The sequence below is a fragment of the Gymnoscopelus microlampas genome (genome assembly GCF_963454915.1).
Source record: "Gymnoscopelus microlampas genome assembly, chromosome: 2".
NCBI lineage: Eukaryota > Metazoa > Chordata > Actinopteri > Myctophiformes > Myctophidae > Gymnoscopelus > Gymnoscopelus microlampas.
In genome coordinates this window covers 25,401,752-25,423,332 of record NC_139939.1, presented here as the reverse complement: position 1 = coordinate 25,423,332, position 21,581 = coordinate 25,401,752, and the positions used below count along the sequence as shown (strand labels likewise).

Sequence of the window (21,581 nt, the reverse complement as noted above, 5' to 3'; positions counted from 1 at the left end):
TTGTTCTAGGATGAAAAAATAATTCCTTTTCTTGCCTTCAAATGCATCACCCCACCACACAAACACGAATGCATGCATGTGATATGCGCACACGCACACGCACACGCACACACACACACACACACACACACACACACACACACACACACACACACACACACACACACACACACACACACACACACACACACACACACCAGACAGTGTAATGACCATGGCTCTGCCTGCCAGCTCTGGGTCCTCTAATTGCTTAAGAGGCTGACAAAGGGAGATAGAGAAAGAGAGGGAGCAAGGAGGGAGAGACAGAATGAGAAAGAAACACAGGAGAGAGAGAGAGAGAGAGAGAGAGAGAGAGAGAGAGAGAGAGAGAGAGAGAGAGAGAGAGAGAGAGAGATGAATGGGGGGGGGGGGGGGGGGGGTTGAGAAGGCTATCGGGTTTAACCACTTTAAAACTCCCTATTTTGGGTGTGTCATTTTAGCTGAAATGTATCCAAAATTAACTGAAAATGTCCACAAATGACAAAGATTTTTTACATTCTCGCAATATAAAAAAAAATGCGAAAACAGCTGATCTATCAGCTCACAACACAGCTTGTAGATTTGCTCATTTTGCCATTCGTCGTATGACAAAGTATAGCTATAAAGTATAGGACTTATAGGAAACATAGTAATGAGCTGGCGTGCATCCTCTGTATATGTCAAATGAAACTACAACTTAAATTACACACACAAACACGCACACGCACACACACACACACACACACACACACACACACACACACACACACACACACACACACACACACACACACACACAACACACACGACAAGTGTGTACGACAAGACAGACCGATCGATCTGTGCCCACCATTTGACCTTGGCGTCTACCCATTTAATTCTAACATTAAATTCGACCGGAGCAAGACAGACTGGAGTTTATGGGTGGTGTTACCCCATTATATGACCCCCAACAAATCACACAGCACCCTCCAGCAAGCCCAAACGGCATGAGCACAACCTGATTCCATCCACCAATCAACTATACAAGCCTTTTCAAACAATAAGCTATTGATCTCTGAGGACATTAAACTCAATTGGGATATAACACACTTAATGAAGATATTGCTCCGTGGTCACTTTGAACTCCTGTTAGACAGAAATGGGGTATCATATCATAGAGTAATATGACTGCAATTAACAGGGAAATGTGGGGCGAAGCTCATGCACTTTCCATAGAATAGTAGTTATAGCATCATGTGCTTGATAGGTATTGGTTATAGTACTACAGGGGTTCCCAAACCTGTCCATGCCAAGGACCCACAAATAGCCATAGCCTCTGACTTGTTTTCAGGTAGAGATGCAACAGGGGGGTGCAGAGAGAGCAAGGAGAAAAATAAATCAAACAGTAAAGAGAAACATGTCAAGAATAGGCAAAAAACAAAGATATCTATTATACACATAAAGCATAATCCAGCTGGTACAGTACGTACATGAGGTTTGACATAAGGTCCATTAGATTAAGCACAAAGGTGGTAGCGGTAGTGGTGTCAACGTATTGTCATGTTCAAACACATTCAATTGTCCACAAAGAGATGTAATTTTCACTGGTAAAATCCACATGGTAGATCCACAAGGGAAAGTAAAGTCCAAGGCCAGCCTGATGACAGGCGGGGGTCAGGCCTTTCGGTAGTCACAGTTTGCTGTTGTCAAGGTCTCATACTTCCATTATTTACCTGCGTCGTACAGATTTGTGCGTACTGGACGCGCTGGCCCTTTTCCCACCGCTAAATCGCTGAGCCGTAAAGTGTGCAACAGCAAACAACAGGAGATAAAACAAACCCTGAATTATTGATGTAAACGATAACAGGTAATTTGCTCTCGCTCCCTCATCCTGTCTCTCATGCAGGTTTATTGTTCCAGTGTTCTGTCACTTTAACAACACTGTAATGAAACTAATAGTCAAGTGGTCCTTCTATACTGCTGCTTGTTACCATGCGGTAGCAAACCTGACACATGTGTGTACGCACCCCCCCCCCCCCATACCCTGAGTGTTAGATTAATTTAACTCAGTCTAAAAATGGACACTTAAATGCACACACACACACACACACACACACACACATAACATACATATATGTAGCCTACAGTATACACTTTTGTGGGCTGTACATACACATGTATGTATATATGCGTGTATACAAGCATGTATGTATGTGTGTGTGTGTGTGTGTGTGTGTGTGTGTGTGTGTGTGTGTGTGTGTGTGTGTGTGTGTGTGTGTGTGTGTGTGTGTGTGTGTGTGTGTGTGTGTGTGTGTTCTCTTCTGGGACACACTGAGGTCTCAGTGCAGGCAAGGTGGCAGGTGTAGCAGAGGAAAGTGCTTTCCTCTGCAATTCACCTGCTCTCTTCCCCGTGTCCTCCAGCTCTCTGTCACTCCTCTGCCTCTCTCACTGTAATGGTCCACACAGCTCTCATTCCCACCGCAACACGGTCATTGTCTCTGTCTCCATCTCTGTCCATCACAGCAAACAATATCTGTCCGCACTTCCACCCCGCCTCCCCTCTCTCTCTCTCAATTTTCTGCAGCACCTTCTTTCAAATGTATTCCTTCTCTTCCACTCTCCCCAAATGGGCACTGCATTGGGGGAGAGATGACAAAAATAGAGAGAGGAGGGGGAGACAGAGAGACAGAGAGACAGACAGACAGACATGCACGGGCATGCACTGGCGCACACGCGCACACAGAGTGTACCATCCACAGCCAAATAAAGAGCAGGCCTTAATAATTTACTCTGCCCTGCAGCCACAAGCCAATCACAGCCCATTACTCCCACAGAATGAGAGAAAGAGTGATGAAAAGTGAGAGGCTGCTCCACTGGCAGCCTAAATGTCCCCTGGATTATGTGATTTATGTTGTTTGGGTTGACCTTATGGAGGTCTTAATGCTCTGCAACATTCACAACATGAGCCAAATCTATTCATTTTTTATTTGTTTTGATGAATAGACCCAGACAGCAAAATATTGAACAGATGAACACCCGTCTGAACAAATGTGTGTGCTAGATGATATTGACAATAACCTGGCCAATGCTGGGGACCTAAACACGGTGATGGACACGTGCGTCACGTAGGAAAACGTCCACCAAAAAAAAGAAAGAAATACGGGTGACTTAATTTGTAATTTTGCATAGAACCAGAGAGTTCTATATAGAAGGCCTGACTTTGATAAGAAGGCATACTGCAATATTGCAATATTGATTTTTCCAGATTAATTGTGCTGCCCTATCACAATTTATCCACAGTTAATTTATGCACAAGCAAGCACGCACCGCGCGCGCGCGCACACACACACACACACACACACACACACACACACACACACACACACACACACACACACACACACACACACACACACACACACACACACACACACACACACACACACACACACACACACACACACACACACACACACACACACACACACACACACGCCTGCTATGCTATGCTATTTATTGCAGGTGTGTGTGGACTAGATAATGCCTGAAAAGCATTTTCATTCTCTGGATGAGGCAGCAGTCTGCCCTCATTCAGCTAGCTCTCTGATTGGCTCCAAAGAAGGTCACCTTTCCTCTACTGTACCAATCACTGATATTAAAAATCTAGGATCAAAGACAGGGAGAAACAGAGAGACAAGACCAGGGATGGATAGAGAGAGGGTACAGTTCTATACAGTAACATCAGGTCACAATTTTACTGGATTACAGGATTTTACCGTGTAAGTGTGTTTCTTTACATTTGAGCCCAGTCTCAAAGAAACCACTTGGCCATTGGTCACAGTTTAACACCAGTCATTTGACTATTGACACTTGGATAGGTACTTGAAAATAGCCATTCGCTCTGCCTTTACATTTTGGTTTTGGAGATTCTTCATAGCATGTATTCTCAATCATCCTCGACTCCCCATGAGGCAATTGCTGGCCAATGCCCCCCACTCTGCACCTTATTGCCAATTCCCACCATGTGTACTGCTGTCCCTAAATGATCTACATTTCTATAGCGCCTTCCTAAGCACTTCACAATGTGCCTCACAATAACCCATTCACCCAGAGACTGTGGAGGCAACCATGCAAGGCAGGTACTACCACCCTCATCGTGAGCAGTTCAGTGTCTTGCTCAAGGACACTTCGACACGAGGCCAGGAAGAGCCGGGGATCCAAACCAAATGGCCACTCTACCTCCTGAGCCACAGACACCCCAGCTCTCCCCGTCGCTGCCAACCTCCGCTGTTGGCGTGGGGAGGGAGTAGCCAACCACATGCCTCCTCCTCTGATGTACATGGAGTAACCAGCCGCTTCTTTTCACAGCAAGGAGTTTCACCAGGACAGCATAACACTCGTAGCAATTTGAGCTAATTTTCACACAGTTCCCCTCCTCACTGAACAGGTGCCCCAACTAACCAGTAGGAGTCGCTAAAGCAGCGACAAGGACACAATCCCCCGTCGGCTGTTGTTAAATATAGACCATTAAGAAGCAGAATTAGGTTTGGAATGGGGATAATTGGGCAGAGCTGTAACTGCAGACACAAGGACGAGGAGAGGGGGGTGCAGGCAGGGGGGCCTCATCAGGCTGAGTGACTCAGCATTAATCAGCAGGTAGCCTAATTACAGGAGGGGGCATTTAGAGGACGCTGACACAGCAGTTCATCACCTCATAATTGGCCGTCAGTTCTTCATGTCTTAGCAATGAAATAAGAGGGCTTTTCAGAGGGTGTCTATGAGATGGGGAGAGAGAGAGAGAATAAATCAAATGACACAAGGCTTTTACTTTCTCTCTCTCTGTGTGCGTGCTTGCGTGTGTGCGAGAGAGAGAGAGAGAGAGAGAGAGAGAGAGAGAGAGAGAGACACACACACTATACTCGAGCACATGGACAAGTGAGAGCACAAATGTGGTCTAATGGTTTTAATTAGCCTAGATTACTGAGGTAGAATTATAATCATTCATTCTAACCGCAAGACAGTTAAACTACACAACCTGTGCTGCTCCATGATATCCAAGGAACTTTATGCATTAAAAAAGGAGAGAAAAACAAAACTTGCATACAAATGGTCAATGTCACTATAATGTCAGGTCTCGTAGCCTGGTTCCTCCCAAGTGACACACTTTGCTCCTTTCATAGCATGCCCATGAATAACTTTATCTTAAAAAGTGTATTATGCATGAGAGAGAGAGAGAAAGAGAGTGTGTGTGTGTGTGTGTGTGTGTGTGTGTGTGTGTGTGTGTGTGTGTGTGTGTGTGTGTGTGTGTGTGCGTGTGCGTGTGCGTGTGTGTGTGTGTGTATGTTTGCTCTCGCCATTTCCATTATGGCATCAGATCGTGGGCCCATTTGATTTTCATTGTACAAGCTGTGCTACAAGACGTGACGAGAATAATCAACTCCATAAAAGTGCTTCATATTTTCCCGGCTAGAAAGACTGAGAAGAGAAATGGGGACAAAAGTAGAGAGAAGAAAGATATATGTAAAATCACAGAGTTCCTTTGTTTCCATAATCTTTTGGTGAGTACTTCTAAGCCTGAAGAGTTTGATAAAATAACAGAGTCATCGTCATTAGCAAAAACAAAAGTAAAAATGCATGTGGTACATGGGCATGTGCACAGTTTGCACACACAAACACACTGAACCTAACTTCACAGTACACACACACTACGTGACAGTCATTTCTATCTTAACAATCCATGACTTTCTTAATAAAACTATGAATTCTAAGGAAATTGTATCATGTGTATTAGGCCTGGTGGCAAGTACACAAAGGCAAATCAAAACATGTGGGAACGGCGTGACCCGAGTTTGAATCTCAGACTTCATGTGGTCAATCGTCTATGACATGTCTATGACGTATGACTCCCCATTTGGGCAATGTTTCAGTCTCAGTCAGAGCCCCCAATGACTTCTGTTATATCATTAAAATTAAATAAACTGCTTACATGGTAGTGTGCACAAGAAATTGAGTGTGGATCGGTCCAGCGGTTTGTGAGATTAGCTACAGGCACACAGACAGACAGAACAACGCTCTCATAGATGCTACTTGGCTAGACTTCAGTGGCACCAACTGAAAACGCTTCACACCAATTCGATCAAATAAATAAATGAAAGGTCGACTTCCAATGTCACTCCTGTAGTTTTCACAAATATTTTCCCTTTAGTCTGCTTTCTAAACAGCAACCACGCCTAAATGAGCCATTACATGAATACAAGAACGCAAAAACGCTCGGTACAACAAACTAGTCGGACCCGGCCAAATCTGGCAACTTCGGAAAGGTGGGACCCAGTCAAATCCTCCGACCTTGGAACGGTCGGACCCACAAATCCGGCGACCTAGGCACGGTCGGACCCGGTGAGCCCCACCAGGTATTTCGGGCCACAAGAACCTACTCGGCCAAGTTTGGTTCGATTTACGATTCTGTAACTCCACGTAACTCGAACGGCGTTGAGTCGCCTGAAGCGGACTTCGCAACGTTCAGCCTCTCTAGTACCGACTGTTCTCACCTAGAGGGCCGCTTGTACCGAGCGTTCCACGGGGGGAAAAAAGGGTCCGACTAGGTTGCTGTACAGAGAGTTCCCGTTAATATTTACATGCTCTGTCTGTGACTGTGGAAATGGTTGAAAAAGAGGTGCAATCGATAATTGATTTCTACTCAAGACAGCTTGAAAAAATAATGGTTGAAACTGGATGTGAAAGGAAGAACATACAAAGAAATACAAAGACCAAAACAAGAACATCACAGCAGCATCACGCCCAAGTGTGCACTTAATGCATCTTCCTTTGAAAACACACAGAATTGTCCCTGTGCGCAAACAAACGCACACGTGCACACGCACACACAAGGAATGATGTTGCAGAGTTGACAACCTTGAATATCACTGCTAGAACTGAGAGTGCGAGGCTTAGAGAGAAAAAACACGTGGACAGCACCGCAAAAATAATGAGGGCAAGACAGACATTCACACAGACAGGACAACGAGAAAGGAACATCTCTCTATTCAGAGCACACCCTGCTAAGTCCATAGAGTTAACTCCCAGAGAGTGTACAAATGGATAAATTAACACTGAGGATTTGTGACAGATTGTAAGGCTTCGGGTTCTAAAAAGACAAATTAGTCAGTGAGGATCATAAAACTAAGAACCTTCATCACCCTTATATACGTGTTCATTAAGCCACATCCTCCTCTTTGTAAAGCGTCATAATCTCTCCATAAAGAGTCGTAAAGCTTTGCGATGGCTTCATCTCTGGGGAGAGCCCGACGCCGCCATCGTGCTGACACAGCACTAAATCACCTTCCACAGAAAGACCCACTCAGTCCACCTCCTCTGCTCCTCGTCCTCCTACTCCATCACACCTCCTCTTCCTCTCGCTACAGAGATCAGCTTTGCTTGTCATTGCCGCTCCTCAATTTGTCTCTCTTCCTTTGTTCTTTATTTTTCATCCATCTAAAGCGGTCTTTATCCCTTAGACAGATTGCCTTGCCTCTCTATCACACCGGCATGAACACACACGCACGCACACACACACGCACACACACACACACACACGCGCGCGCGCGCGCGCGCGCGCACACACACACACACACACACACACACACACACACACACACACACACACACACACACACACACACACACACACACACACACACACACACACACACACACACACACACACACACACACACACACACACACACACACACACACACACACACACACACACACACACACACACACACACACACACACGTTTTCTTTCAAACACACTTAACCACTCCTATGGATTGTGTCCCAGACTCACACAAACGGCAACACATTATCTCTGGAGTAATGTGATACATAATCAACCCCAAAATAGAATTGCATATAGTGCACCTCCAAAAGCACTTTCACTTCTTCCCATAGGGGACGCCACAAATGCTAAAAAGTCGTATTGTGTGATGTATAAATGCAATTTACCCCCTGTCACCACTTGGCTCAAAGGCAGACAAAGTGGAGACCACACATCATGACTCTTTCAAATAAGAAGTACATTTATATAGAATAAGAAAACAAGAAAAGTAGGTAAAGTAATTCTCATGAACTTAATTAAGTATGTAAACCAGTGATGTATGCAAGTGTATGAATGTGTGAGAAAACAAGCCAAATCAACCAAAGCAACCAAATTCACCCCACCCAGGTGTCCACTGTCCAGGATTCCCCACTAATGAGACTCTCCCCAGAGGAGCCCAAAGAACCCATAGACCATATTCATACGGCGGCCATATTGCCATAAGTCAATGAAATGCCACCCCAGTTGCCACAGCAACGCAATGTTAAATTTCAAAATGGCCGCCGTGTGAATATGGACTATGGACACAGCAAGGCCACTGATCTAAGGCCAAGGGGCCGTCAGCCCGTCACACCCCATAGCTTTCTCCGATCCTGAGTCCTGACGGCTGCAACCCACAACTTACACAGCCCTGTCGAGGCCACCCAGCCTGGGGGAGATATGCGCTCGGCGAAGCCCCCTTTCTAGTTCCATATCCCCTTACCCTAACATTTAACAGACACATATGCCTAACCTTAAGAAACTGCAGACAGTAAAACTAAATGTATCCTCAAAACGTGTCCCCCAAATGTGGCATGTGTGTCATTTGTGTTCAAACCAGCGATACTACTGCACCGCCTCCACAAAATACAACTTCACAGAGAACAGGACATGGTCAAGTGTGTGGTGTTTCCACTGGAGCACCAGTCATATGAAGGCCTCTCACCCAGTGGTTGAGTACATGTACTCAAGTACTGTAATTAAGTACAATTTTGAGGTACTTTTACTTTACTGGAGTAACTATAGACCCCTTAACAGACGACGTCACACTGTTAAGAACCAGTATGCGCGCAATGAAACCCATTCTGTCAGGTCTCGCTAGGACGCGCCTCACTAGCCAACACACAAGAGGGGGTTGGGGTGCCGAAACAACAGGTTGGGAATTGCGTGAAACAATCACCTGTGCGTTAGTAAACAAATAATTGGTCTATATTGAACATTTTAACTTTTACTTCTACTCCACTACATTTCAGAGGCAAATATTGTACTTTTTACTCCACTACAATTATTTGAAAACTTTAGTTACTAGTTACTTTGTAGATTTGAATTATTATTACAAAACATACATTAACCACTTCAGCCCTAATTAAACTTTGGCTATTTGAAAATAGCCGATCCACAAGCTCTCAGTGCATTGTGACGCAACGCGTTGTGAGCTTGTAGATCTGCTATTTTCAAAAGATGAAAAATTGTTTTATACATATGATTGTGAAAAGGGACATTCTGCATAATGAGTATTTTTACCATAGTACAGGCCTTTTAGTACAAAATACCCTACTGCTTTCTAATAATTGTCTTTTCAGTCTGTGAGACAAAAGTACAACAGATTCCAATTCCGAATCAGGGCCAATTATGAGGGTTGTTTTATCTCATGTTGTATAATAATTGCCCTGTATGAATCTTGGGTGTTTCTGTTGTTTATATGTTTGATCATTGTTTGTGATAAATTGTTATGTATGTTGTTCATTGTTATGTTAAATGTAAGTCCATATGGAGCATGATACTTTAATAAAGAAAAATCTATTAAAAATTATGATAATCCAATATGGACACCTTTCAAATAGCCTAACTGCATCAACAATGAAAAAAAATGTAAAACCTCTGAGTGTGTAACAGCAATATCAATTAAAAATGCAATATCTTTAATCAATTATATTGTATATTTAATCACATCACAATTGAAGAAAAAAACATTCTCTTCCCTGTTTCACATAAATGACCTTGGACAGCCTCATAAATAATGTTGAAATGATCTGTGCTCCCATTGGATGCAGCCCCCATTGGTAGCTTTAGTTATATGAGTGTTATGAAGCAAATGGAGTAGTGATAATAACTTCATGATTAAATCATATGATGTTCAGAGTAGATAGATACACAGCTCATGTGAGATTCTGAGAACATCCCATTTAACCAATTTCCTCGTATTTCCAAGAATGGACTGGTAAACAAAGACACATTCCTCCTCCATCCTCCTTGTGTTTTATGGACAGCCTACTGCACAGAGAGAAATGTCCTGATTAAAAGAATATTGTTTCTCTTCCCTACCCAGTCCAATTAGATAAGGCATCTCTCTCTCTCTCTCTCTCTCTCTCTCTCTCTCTCTCTCTCTCTCTCTCTCTCTCTCTCTCTCTCTCTCTCTCTCTCTCTCTCTCTATCTCTCTCTCTCTCTCTCTCTCTCTCTCTCTCTCTCTCTCTCTCTCAGCTGCGTGTGATCAGCACTGATACAGATCCTGCTTCCTGAACCGTACAAACAAATTGTCGCTACAAGGACAAGGCTTCTTTGGTGGCGCTTATCTAACTTGCAGGCTTTAACTTTCACCACGAAATAAACGAATAAAAGCATAGTAAACATGTGAGTATACGGTACGGGTGTACGTGGAAACCAGTGGTGGAAAAAGTATCAATACTGCAATGTAGAAACACTACTCTTGTTACAAGTAGAAGTCCGGAATCAAAATGTACTTAAGTCCCAAAAGTAGGAAGTACTCATTATGCAGAATGGCCGTTTCACAAGTTTTTAAATGTATAAAAAAGCTTATGAAAATAGCAGATCTACATGTGAGCTTGTAGATGTATAGTTTTAAAATCATTGTAGTGGAGTAAAAGTACAATATTTGCCTCTGCGATGTAGAGTAGAAGTAAAAGTACAGAACATTGGAATTACTCCAGTAAAGTAAAAAGTCAAAATTGTACTTATAAGTACAGAACTTGAGTAAATTTACTTAATTACTTTACACACCTACTGAAATGACACAGAGGCCGTATAATTATAAAACACCATAAAATCCTCCGAGTTCCAACCTTATTTTTAACTGTGGTTCCAACCGCCCCAGCTGGCTCACACACTTCCTGTTTGACAGAGTTGAGGGTTCATCCGTCACTTCATCTAAAGGATTTATTTGTTTGATATTCAACAACATTGTGTCAGTTTGGTGACAGAAAGCGCCTTACCTTGTTGTGTGAAGTGGAAAGAATGTTTCCTTGTTCTTTGGTTCTTTATTCTTTTGGTCTGTGTGGACAAATAATAATCACAAACGCGTCAAGTCCTCTCACTAGCTGGGCTGCTCAGTGGTGGAAAAAGTACTCCCTTTGTTTGACTTAAGTAAAAGTATCAATACTGCAACGTAGAAAAGTCCGAAATTCATAATGTACTCGAGTAAAAGTACGATAGTAATGCTATCAAAATGTACTTAAAGAGTACCAAAACTAGAAAGTACTCATTATGCAGAATGTCCAAGCTATATAAGCTCACAATGCGTGCGATGAGCTTGTATCGGCTATTTCCAAATGGCCGAAATGTATGGGCTGAAGTGGTTAATGTATGTTTTGTAATAATAATCAAAATCTACAACTTAACCAAAGTTTTCAAATAATTGTATTGAGTGAAAGTATAATATTTGCCTCTCTAAGATGTAATGGAGTAGAAGAAAAAGTACAGAAAATTGGAAATAGTAAAGTACAGTACTTGCTTGAGTAAATGTACATTACTACTTTACACCACTGCAAACGCGTTAAGTCCTCTAACTAGCTGGGCTGTGGAAAATGTTCTGTACTTGTATGTTTCCTTCTTGTTTGTTAATTTGATACTTTAATCTAATTGCAACAATAATAATGCCTGTTTTATTATTGTTGCAATTAAATTAAAGTATCAAATTAACAAATCCACCAATTTGCATGATTGCAAAAAGTTTGTCAACTATTGGCAACATGTAGCTTTTTTTGGCCATGCCCTCGAAATATTTTGGGGGCAAAGTGACGTACAGCTACACAGCATGTATACAGAACACTGAACCATCCCATTTTCTAAGCTGCTGAGGGCAGCTGAGCTCTGAGAGGCAATCTGCTGTGGAGGTGAGATAAGACCCCCACCTGCTAGGTGTAGTGTGTGTGTGTGTGTGTGTGTGTGTGTGTGTGTGTGTGTGTGTGTGTGTGTGTGTGTGTGTGTGTGTGTGTGTGTGTGTGTGTGTGTGTGTGTGTGTGTGTCTGTCTGTCTGTCTGTCTGTCTGTCTGTCTGTCTGTCTGTCTGTCTGTCTGTCTGTCTGTCTGTCTGTCTGTCTGTCTGTCTGTCTGTCTGTCTGTCTGTCTGTCTGTCTGTCTGTCTGTCTGTCTGTCTGTCTGTCTGTCTGTGTGAGAGACACACACACACGCACGTGCGCGCACACACGTCTTGTCAACTTATGGCTTGTCAAACACTGAATCTAGAAATCTGCTCCCCACCACATTGTGTACCTCACAATCTTCAAAAGAAAGTCCGAAATGCATAATTACCAGTCGTTTAGAAATATATTAAAGAATTAAAACCAGAAGTTACATTTCAAAATGCATTTGTTTAATTGCTTATAGACTAGCCATTTCAACTAATTGTTTCAGCCATTTGTTTAATTTGAAGAGAACATTAATCACAGGCTCCTCTCCTCTGATGTCCTCAACATACACAGTATAATTACATCATAATATGCATCATTAGGGATATTAAAATTTGACATGTTGCCTCCTCGCTTTTGGAGGTGTGGTGCCACTCTGTAGGTCACCTGCTTTCCTCCCTATTCACTGTTTATTTAATGAAAGGATGGACAGCAAGGTCTATCTATCGTATCATTCACAAGAAAAGTGCACTCCTCTGAGCGCAGATCCTCGCCAGGCCAGGTTGCCTACCGGGGGCGGGGGGGGGGGGCACAAAGTTATAGCCAATTTGAATGGAACCTTCTAAATCTGATTGATACATCTTGATCACATGATGGATAATATGTACCGATTTGTATAATATGTACCGATTTGTGTAAGGTTTGGACAGAATTTGTAGGAGTAGTAGCAAAAGGTGTTTTGAAGAAAACGTGAAATGGCAGAGAATCTAGTCCGGCATTAATGGCCGGGGTCTATTTGGAGTTGCTAAATGATCCAAGGAATCCAGGGGAAAACACATTTTGATTGTACAAACTACAGTTCAAGAGTTATAGGCCAAAACTTGAAGTGGTTGTTATAGCATCACCATCTGGCTGATTTGAAGAAGTTTCAGTGGAGGCTCTTTCTTAGCCTACTGGCAGTTCGTGCGCAAAGTGTCGTGGAAATCAGATGCTGCGTTCATGATTGCATTATGTGCAAAATGGGCCCCTCCCACAAACATTTAAAAAAAAAAGATTTATTTTTGGGCTTTCATGCCTTAACAGATAGGTGACAGGAAATGGGGAGAGAGATGAGGAGTGACATGCAGCAAAGGCCGTCGGGATCGGGACTAGAACCTGCGACGCGCTGTCAGGCTACAGTGAGCCTAGGTGCCTGGACCACTACGACAGAGGTCCAGGCCCGCTCCCACAAACTTTGAAAGCTAATCAGAAGGGAATCTGAAAAAGCTGACCGATAATGACGTGATCTCGTGACCACAGAGATAATGCGAGATGATTTGTGCATGTGAGAAAATGGGCCACGATCAAAGGAATCCAGAGAAGAGTTATAGGCCAAAACGCGAATTTGCCTGTTTTAGAGCCACCATGAGGCCGATTAGAACAATTTGGGGCAGAGTTTCTTCCTTGGCCTACAGGGAGTGTGTGTGCACAGTTTCACGCCGATCGGTCCAACGGCGCCAGAGATTAGCTGTTCACAGACAGACAGACTCACATTGGTGAGTACATAATCCTCCGCCTTCGGCCGTTACAGCCTCCTCGCAAGGATAATTAGAATTCAACAGTACTATCAAATATATATATCCAGGGGTGGCCATAGCTGATTGGATGGAGCGGCCAGCTCCGTAGGTCCCCAGCTAGCCCAGTCCACATGTTGAAGTGTTCCTGAGCGAGACACCTCTAACTGTTTCCCGGGCACTGTCTTATTAATGCCCATTGCTCGTAATACCGGTAGTTATGGATACAGGAGGATGTACAGAATGCAAATGTATAGTGTCAAAGAAATACCCCAAAGAAGTGGGGACTAAACTGAAATTAATTAGATTTCTTGTGCCAGTGGCCACCCAATGGCTGCATGCTCCATATTTAATTCTGCATGTCCAGGTACAGTACACTGTAGTCCTTAAGCCTCGAGCCTCTGGAGACGCAAGCTGGCTTACACTCCTAAATTGCATATTTTAATAGAGAAGTACATAAATATATAGTGCATTGCCCTGTCTTTAATGAAGCATGCAAACAATGGGACATACTGTACTAGGGAATTCATTACAATAATAACTAACCCGAAGGATTTAAATGCAGGGTACAGGTACTATAGTTTCAAAACGCACACACAGTAAAATCCTTATTTAACTCCAGAGAGTACAAATGTTGTACACTCTTTGGAGATAAATGAACACTGAGGATGTTACACAGCGGTAATGAACCACTATCACTAACATAGGGACGTTTGTCTCATCTTGTTGACAGCTACAATCGAAAAGGTGAGGGAAGGTGTTGAATTCAATTTGTGTTTGCCTACATAAAGTAATATATTTCTCATGCTCTCTCTCACACACACACACACACACACACACACACACACACACACACACACACACACACACACACACACACACACACACACACACACACACACACACACACACACACTTATTCAATTGAAATTACATAGATCATACTGCACATCCATTAAATTCTGTGTCCTGGAACATTCTTAAACATTATCAAATAAACTCTACAACTCTCCCCAAGGAGAGACAATTCACCATGCAATTTGTTCTTTCTTTGTTTCTTCCCTTCTCTCTCTCACACACACACACACACACACACACACACACACACACACACACACACACACACACACACACACACACACACACACACACACACACACACACACACACACACACACAGCCATTGCTACATACTGTGCTGACAGTATAAGTAAGTAGTCTCAGTGTCACTTTCTGAGAAAATGACAGGAAGAAGAATCGGAACGTAAGTGGCGAGCTAGTACTGTATATGCATGTATGTACAGTATATATGTTCTATGTGTGTGTTTTGTGATAGGTTTCTGAGACTACATGAAGACATTAGAAACCATACAAGTCTAGAAAGGCATTGAGACAATGTATTTGTGAATTGTTTGCTGAAAACCAAGGAGGAAGTCGAAGCCACGAGGTGCGATTTATGCTTGAGTGAGTTTGTGTGTGTATGTGTGTGTGTAAACTTGCTCCTGTGATGTAACTATGGTGAGGGTGGCACTTACTAAACTCCTCATCCTCATCATCCTCGCCTTCATCATCTGCCTCCCAGAATTCTTCATGCCACACAGAGGTGGGTGAACCACGCTGCTTAGGATGGCGCTCTCCCTACTGGGTGCCTGCATATGTGTGTATGTTTAGTATTATATTCAAATTTTGGCTCTGAGTTGAACATACTGTGGTCTGCTTTCTTCACTTGCTCCGAATGATGGAAAACCAATACCCAAAACCAAAGTATGTCGCATCTAGCAGTCTATACTTTGATTCCTTTTATTTCCTTTCTGGTGTTTTGTGTGTGTGTGTGTGTGTGTGTGTGTGTGTTTGTGTCAGTGAGAGAGAACATTTGAATGCTGTAGTCACATGTGCTATGCACATGCTTCTACGCAAACCCACAAATTTCACTAACGGGATGATTGATTGAAAATCCTACCTCCTCCGTCTTTCTCTGAAAATGTAGTTCTGAGAGCCAATTTCCTCTGTGTGCCCTACGTAACCTGTGAAGAATGGATTCGTGAAAGGAAAGAGACGACAGGGGACGCAGAGGCGAAGGGTTTGTGTGACCCTTGTCTGACACCAGGAAGTGAGAAACAGGACTTTGAGTGCACCAGGGAGGACTGGAGCAATGAGTCTTGGTCAGAATTCAACATCAGTAGGGATCCAGGCACTAGTTGGTTCCTGTGTGAGACAGACACAGACATGACACGGCTACACAACGACAGGTCTTTGTCAGGTGAGCCGCATGACTGTTGGATATTGTGTTGTTAAGCAACTGTATATCCATCTATCTATCTATCTATCTATCTATCTATCTATCTATCTGTCCTGTATGTATATGTGTGTATACAGTATATCCTCAACATCGTTTCTCTCCAAAGTTATCAATTTCTGCCTTTTTGTACCTGTTTCTTAATAGCTCACCTAACAAACTACATATAACTTCATATAAACAAACTGCAAATATTTTTCCAACAATCGAAACAAGTACTTCCTCTCTACAATGGGGGCATGTCGTCTCTGTCAGCCATTCTTTGCTCTAGGATTCAGTATTGATTGGAGAAATCATAACGATAAGCGATACCGTTACGTTAGATTGATGCGACATGTTTGCAGTGTCATCCATTCATCTTCTATCTATCTACGTCTGTAGGTCTGGACTTGACTCTGGAGGTGTCGGTGGAAGTCCGGCTCAGCAAAGCAGGCTCTGTGAATCTCACTCTGCATGGCCACGTCAACCACAGCTCTCTGTATCTCCACCCAGAGGAGGAAGAGAAAGAGGAGGGTGAAGGACAGAGACCACTCTACTGCTATCTGCCTGGCAAGATTACCAAAGAGTCAGGCAATAACACGCACTGTGTCCTTCAACTAACCAACCAAACCATTTCGAATGCGACAGTGAACAGAGAGCTGCCATGGAAACAGACACAAAAAGGTAGGTTGCAGAGAAGGGAGTGTCTCTCTCTCCACAGACGCTGCGTCTCTGAATCCAGTCGCTATGTCTCCGAATCCTTGTGGTTTCATTGAGGATAATACTGAGTAAAAGACAAACGGAAAACTGTTGGTGAGGAGAGGAGACAAGGCTAGACGAGGCACAGGAAAAGGAAATTGGTTAACTAATGTCATAATGCCTCAGACTGATTCCATTTTGCTCAAAGGTGCCATGTCTATCCAAGTTGCTAACTGAATCAATAGAATTAAACTCAAACACCTTGATGCCGGTCTCCTCCTGAACTCTCTTTCCACCTTGTCATGCTATCTGTTCCCTTCCCTCCTGCACTCCATGATAACTCGGAATATCACACAGTTATATTACATAATAAGCCACTGTACCACCGAAGCTCTATTGATTTTGGACTTCTTCTTTCCCTCTCTTGCTGTTCTGCTCTCCTATGCTTCCTCACACTGACAACTAACACTGTAGCAATGTTTTCCAATATATCACACTCACTCGTGATTATCTCCTTCAGGTATCCTCTGTCTGTATGTCTGTCTGTCTGTAGCTAATCTCACATACTCCAAGGCAGATCAACATCATATTTCTTGTGCACACCGATCACAGGCCAAGAACCTCAATTCTCAACAGTTGTTTTAATCGGTCAATGGCAACTGTACTGTCATATTTGTCTCTGGGCTATGGGATACGTGTCCCGCGAGGCTGTGGACTAGAACTAGCCAATTGGGCACCTGTCTGTCTGGCTTATGGGATTTACACTTCTAAGCAGCAAATTGCAACGCTCAGTTTCAGTTACAATTAACTTGTGTAGTCATAATGTCAATTACAGACCTTACTACTTCTCACGGTGGCCTCACAAAGCGAGTGTGGGGTAATGAAAACCTGACACATTTCAAATCACAACCTTGGATTGACTGGTGGTGATACAAACATAATTGCCATTTAACAATCTTCGTGGACTGGATTACAGAGAAATTTGAATAACCAAAATCTGAGAGAAAGAGTGGCAGACAATGAATGTGTATAAGAGAGAGAGCGAGTAAGACAGTAGTTACAATGTACAGCTGGTAATCACATGCTGCACTACTCCTCCATGGCTGCAGGTAGACATTTTGCAACATGTATGGCAGTGGTTCTCAACCTGTGAGGAAATTGCAAGTGGGCCCGCAAATAATTGGCAAAATACTATGATTGTATTGATGATATAACATTAATATCAAAAGAAATGTGTAAAAGGAAAACCTTCATGGTATGTTTTCTATAAAACCTTGAATAGTGAGTTTTCATTGTGATAAATAGAAAGATAAATAGAACTTAAAGTACATTTATCCAAGCTGAATAATTGATCATTAAAATAACATGCTCTGAAAATGTATGTGGCCCACCCATGTGAAAATGTAATGTGATACAAGCAACTGACCACTTTTTCATTGACAGTATCCATCTCACTTTCATCTTTTCACCTTATATCCACCACTGCCTTACTTTACTTTATCTGTTTCTCTTCGATATACTTTCTTGGTTTTGCTTCTCCATGCAGTATTATGTCACAACCTCTCCTCCCCATCAATCCTCTTCTCACTTATTATTTATTATACTCAGTGCTCTTTTCCTATTTCTCTACCCTCACTTGCAGACAAATGAGATCTCTCTAACCCCTCTATTTCCTGTTTCTCTCTCTCTTTTTGCATCCCCCCTTTCTCCCTCTCTGGCTGGTGAAAGTGTGTGGTGCATTCTAGAGGTTACTATTCCCATAAAGTCCTGAAGCTCAACTCAATACAATGAACATCAGTTGAACCCTAGTATCTATGTTGTCTTTGTACAAAGAGAGCTTGTACATTAGAGCAGTGGTGTGTGTTCACCGTCTTGTCTGTTGTCTTTCTGCAGTAGAGTGGTGGATTGTGTTCATAGTCCTGTGTCTGGCTGTGCTGCTGCTGACTGTACTGACCACAGTGATAGGAAAGATCAACCAAAACTGGCATGGTGTGTGCACACACGCGTACGCGCGTACACACGCACGCACGCACGCACGCACACACACACACACACGTGCACGGTTTTACGCTGACTTACATTCATTCCATATCTCCTTAACCTACTGTAACCTCACCCATAACACTGATCTTACCCAGGCAGATTCATGACAAAACATTTACACTAACCTTATGAAGCTACACTAAAATCAACTACACATACACACAGTGGTCAATACTTTGCAGGCAACTGAAAACTGTCTCTCCCCTCTCATGTCAGAAAGGGCCAATGTGTTTTCTTCCTGTGGCTGCTCCTCTGATGCAGACTTGGGTGGTAAGGGAAATGTTAGCCAGGCAACAGTGCTGGGTACATACATATTTTACCTTGCACGCACACACAGGCAGACACGCGCGCACACACACACACACACACACACACACACACACACACACACACACACACACACACACACACACACACACACACACACACACACACACACACACACACACACACACACACACACACACACACACACACACACACACATTTCCTACAGTACCCTGACACTTGACATAGTCATGCACCTGACACACTATTACACATCCATTCTTAATTCTATTAACTGAGACTTTTCTGTATTTACTTATAAAACTGAGATTTATCTCCATTTACTTTTCACTATCTAGTTTCTATGTTCTCCATTTATATGCTCCTTTTAGCAATAACTTTAAAAAACATTATGGGCATAAGTCCATAACATGTAATGTTTTCCATAGGTGGAGAGATGCGTGCAGAGACGACCATTCAAAGAGGTAAACATATGACTGGTATATTACACTAAAACACCCAGGGAACTTCACCATCTAAACTAAAGTCATATACAATTTTAAATGTTCATCATTCAGTGAAATGGGACTGTAACTAGATCACATGGTTCTCAAAGTGGGGCCCGGGTCCCCCAGGGGTCCTTGAGGGGGTTCCCCAATCCCTAGCGAAATTTGTTAACATACACATCAAAATCAGTTTAACCACTTTAACCATTATACAGTACACCAGCCATTTGAAAATAGCCTATCTACAAGCTCACAACACATTGTTGAGCTTGAAGATTTGCTATTTTCAAACATTCTTGAAAACAACACAAACACAACACAACACAAATCTTGTATGGGGGTCCCTGGCACAAAATATTTTCAGAGGGGGGTCCGTGGCCAAATACATATTAATTTGGGGGTCCTTGACATGAAAATGATTGAGAACCACTGACCTAGATGATGATGTCAGAATTGATAGCGGAGTTGTCATTCAGTAGGGGTGGGTGTTCGCTCCTTTGGGTCCCACTATTGGACAGGTGAGTTAAAAGAAATCTATACCCAAATGGATTAGATAAACAAAGACCTTTTATTAAACAACATCTTGATGTTTTGTTGTTTTGTTTTGTTTTCAATTGCACAGGACTATCACCCATTCACGAGATTCCAGGTAGAGAATTGCACACATCTAACAAAAAAGTAACACACCCACACAGAGAAAGATAAAGAACAGAAGATTCTGAACTCAATATTAATCAAAGCACACACCACTGAACGAAACACCATAGAGACAGAGATCTGAGGTTTCTGTGTGTGTGTGTGTGTGTGTGTGTGTGTGTGTGTGTGTGTGTGTGTGTATTGTACAACTCCCTGACTTCCCAGATATGCTGCTGGATGGAGACACAGGCCACGAGTCTTATGATAGCACTGGAGGCTATATTGGTAAATATTTTGGTACACACACACACACACACACACACACACACACACACACACACACACACACACACACGCGCGTTGTAGATTGCTTTAAATGTATGTCATCAATGTTGGGTAAATACAAACGTAGATGTTGAAGAACATGATGGTAGTGTTTAGTTTTTCCCGGGTAATGTGGGGAAGTTCCCACATTTTGCAACAGACTGGTACTGTATGTCTATATTTCCTGGTAAATATAAACATTTGCCAGTCTGTTAATGTGGGAAATTTCCAATATTCCCCATACATTTACCATAACACATACAGTACATGCAGTGTTCATATTGTAGAAACAAAGTTAGTTTACTTTACCTATCAAATGAGTCTGGAATTGACTACTTCCATTACTCTCTTCCTGTTCTTCGCCCATTTGGTCGGTCCAGCCCGCCTGCATCATCGTGGCCATCCCTCTGTGTCCTCCATCACCGAGGAGGAAGCGTAGAAAGCTGCATCTGCGAAGACGTTAGAAAAGGAAAGAATGAAAAAATAACAACCTTCACCTGGCTACTATTATGATCAAAATTATAAAAAATGAATCACTCACATTGATGTTGGTTAAAATGTTTATTCTTATTTTTGGCATTTCATTCATCTCACAGTCAAAGGGCACTTTATCAGAGGGCTAGAATAATAAACATTGCATTGGAAGCTATATTGAATCCTACATAATGAGGTGGCTCCCGCACATTTTCCAGCCCACTAAATGAGTTAGTCTGTGGTCTAAGGCAGAAACATAGCCCATAACTACCATGAGCTTATTGATTTTGGTTGCATCTAAAAAGATCTCATAGCACTGGACAGATATGGTCATTATTTTCCTTCCTTCACTTGGCTCTCAGTCTAAGGTTGTTGAAATTTCCTACAATATTTGATTCGATATGGTTTGGAAGGGGTAGAATTAAATATAAAACATTTCAGTCCAAAATACGTAATAGTATAACACAATATATTAAGTGTGGAATGAAATTACTCACTCATTAGTTCAAAAATACAGATGGCTCCATTCTCAGTAGTTGTTTTTAGTAAGCAAAGGATATTAGAATGGTAAAATACATCCAG

The 21,581-nt window shown here is 42.6% G+C and overlaps 2 protein-coding genes across 5 annotated transcripts in view; one reads left to right on the top strand and one right to left on the bottom strand.

Annotated features, from left to right (window-relative positions):
- Window positions 1-11,334, bottom strand: part of klhl5 (kelch-like family member 5) — a 58,880-nt gene extending 47,546 nt beyond the window's left edge. Inside the window, exon 1 of the mRNA XM_084076712.1 lies at window positions 11,090-11,334. The gene's annotated coding sequence lies outside the window, so the exon portion shown is untranslated. The remainder of the gene's footprint in view (window positions 1-11,089) is intronic.
- A 3,694-nt stretch (window positions 11,335-15,028) lies between these two features.
- Window positions 15,029-21,053, top strand: LOC311036405 (uncharacterized protein). 4 transcript variants are annotated; one of them, XM_084045086.1, is made up of 10 exons: window positions 15,029-15,378; window positions 15,763-16,035; window positions 16,453-16,734; window positions 18,643-18,738; window positions 19,009-19,062; window positions 19,509-19,544; window positions 20,045-20,083; window positions 20,188-20,214; window positions 20,427-20,486; window positions 20,906-21,053. In XM_084045086.1, exons 1-10 carry the CDS (start codon window positions 15,291-15,293, stop codon window positions 20,962-20,964), a joined length of 1,014 nt encoding a protein of 337 aa, XP_083901212.1. In that variant the 5' UTR covers window positions 15,029-15,290; the 3' UTR covers window positions 20,965-21,053. The 4 variants fall into 4 exon arrangements, with proteins under 4 accessions (XP_083901212.1, XP_083901213.1, XP_083901214.1 ...); XM_084045087.1 differs by lacking the exon at window positions 20,045-20,083; XM_084045088.1 differs by lacking the exon at window positions 18,643-18,738 and having other exon boundaries at window positions 16,453-16,738; window positions 19,013-19,062.
- Window positions 21,054-21,581: the final 528 nt, after the last annotated feature.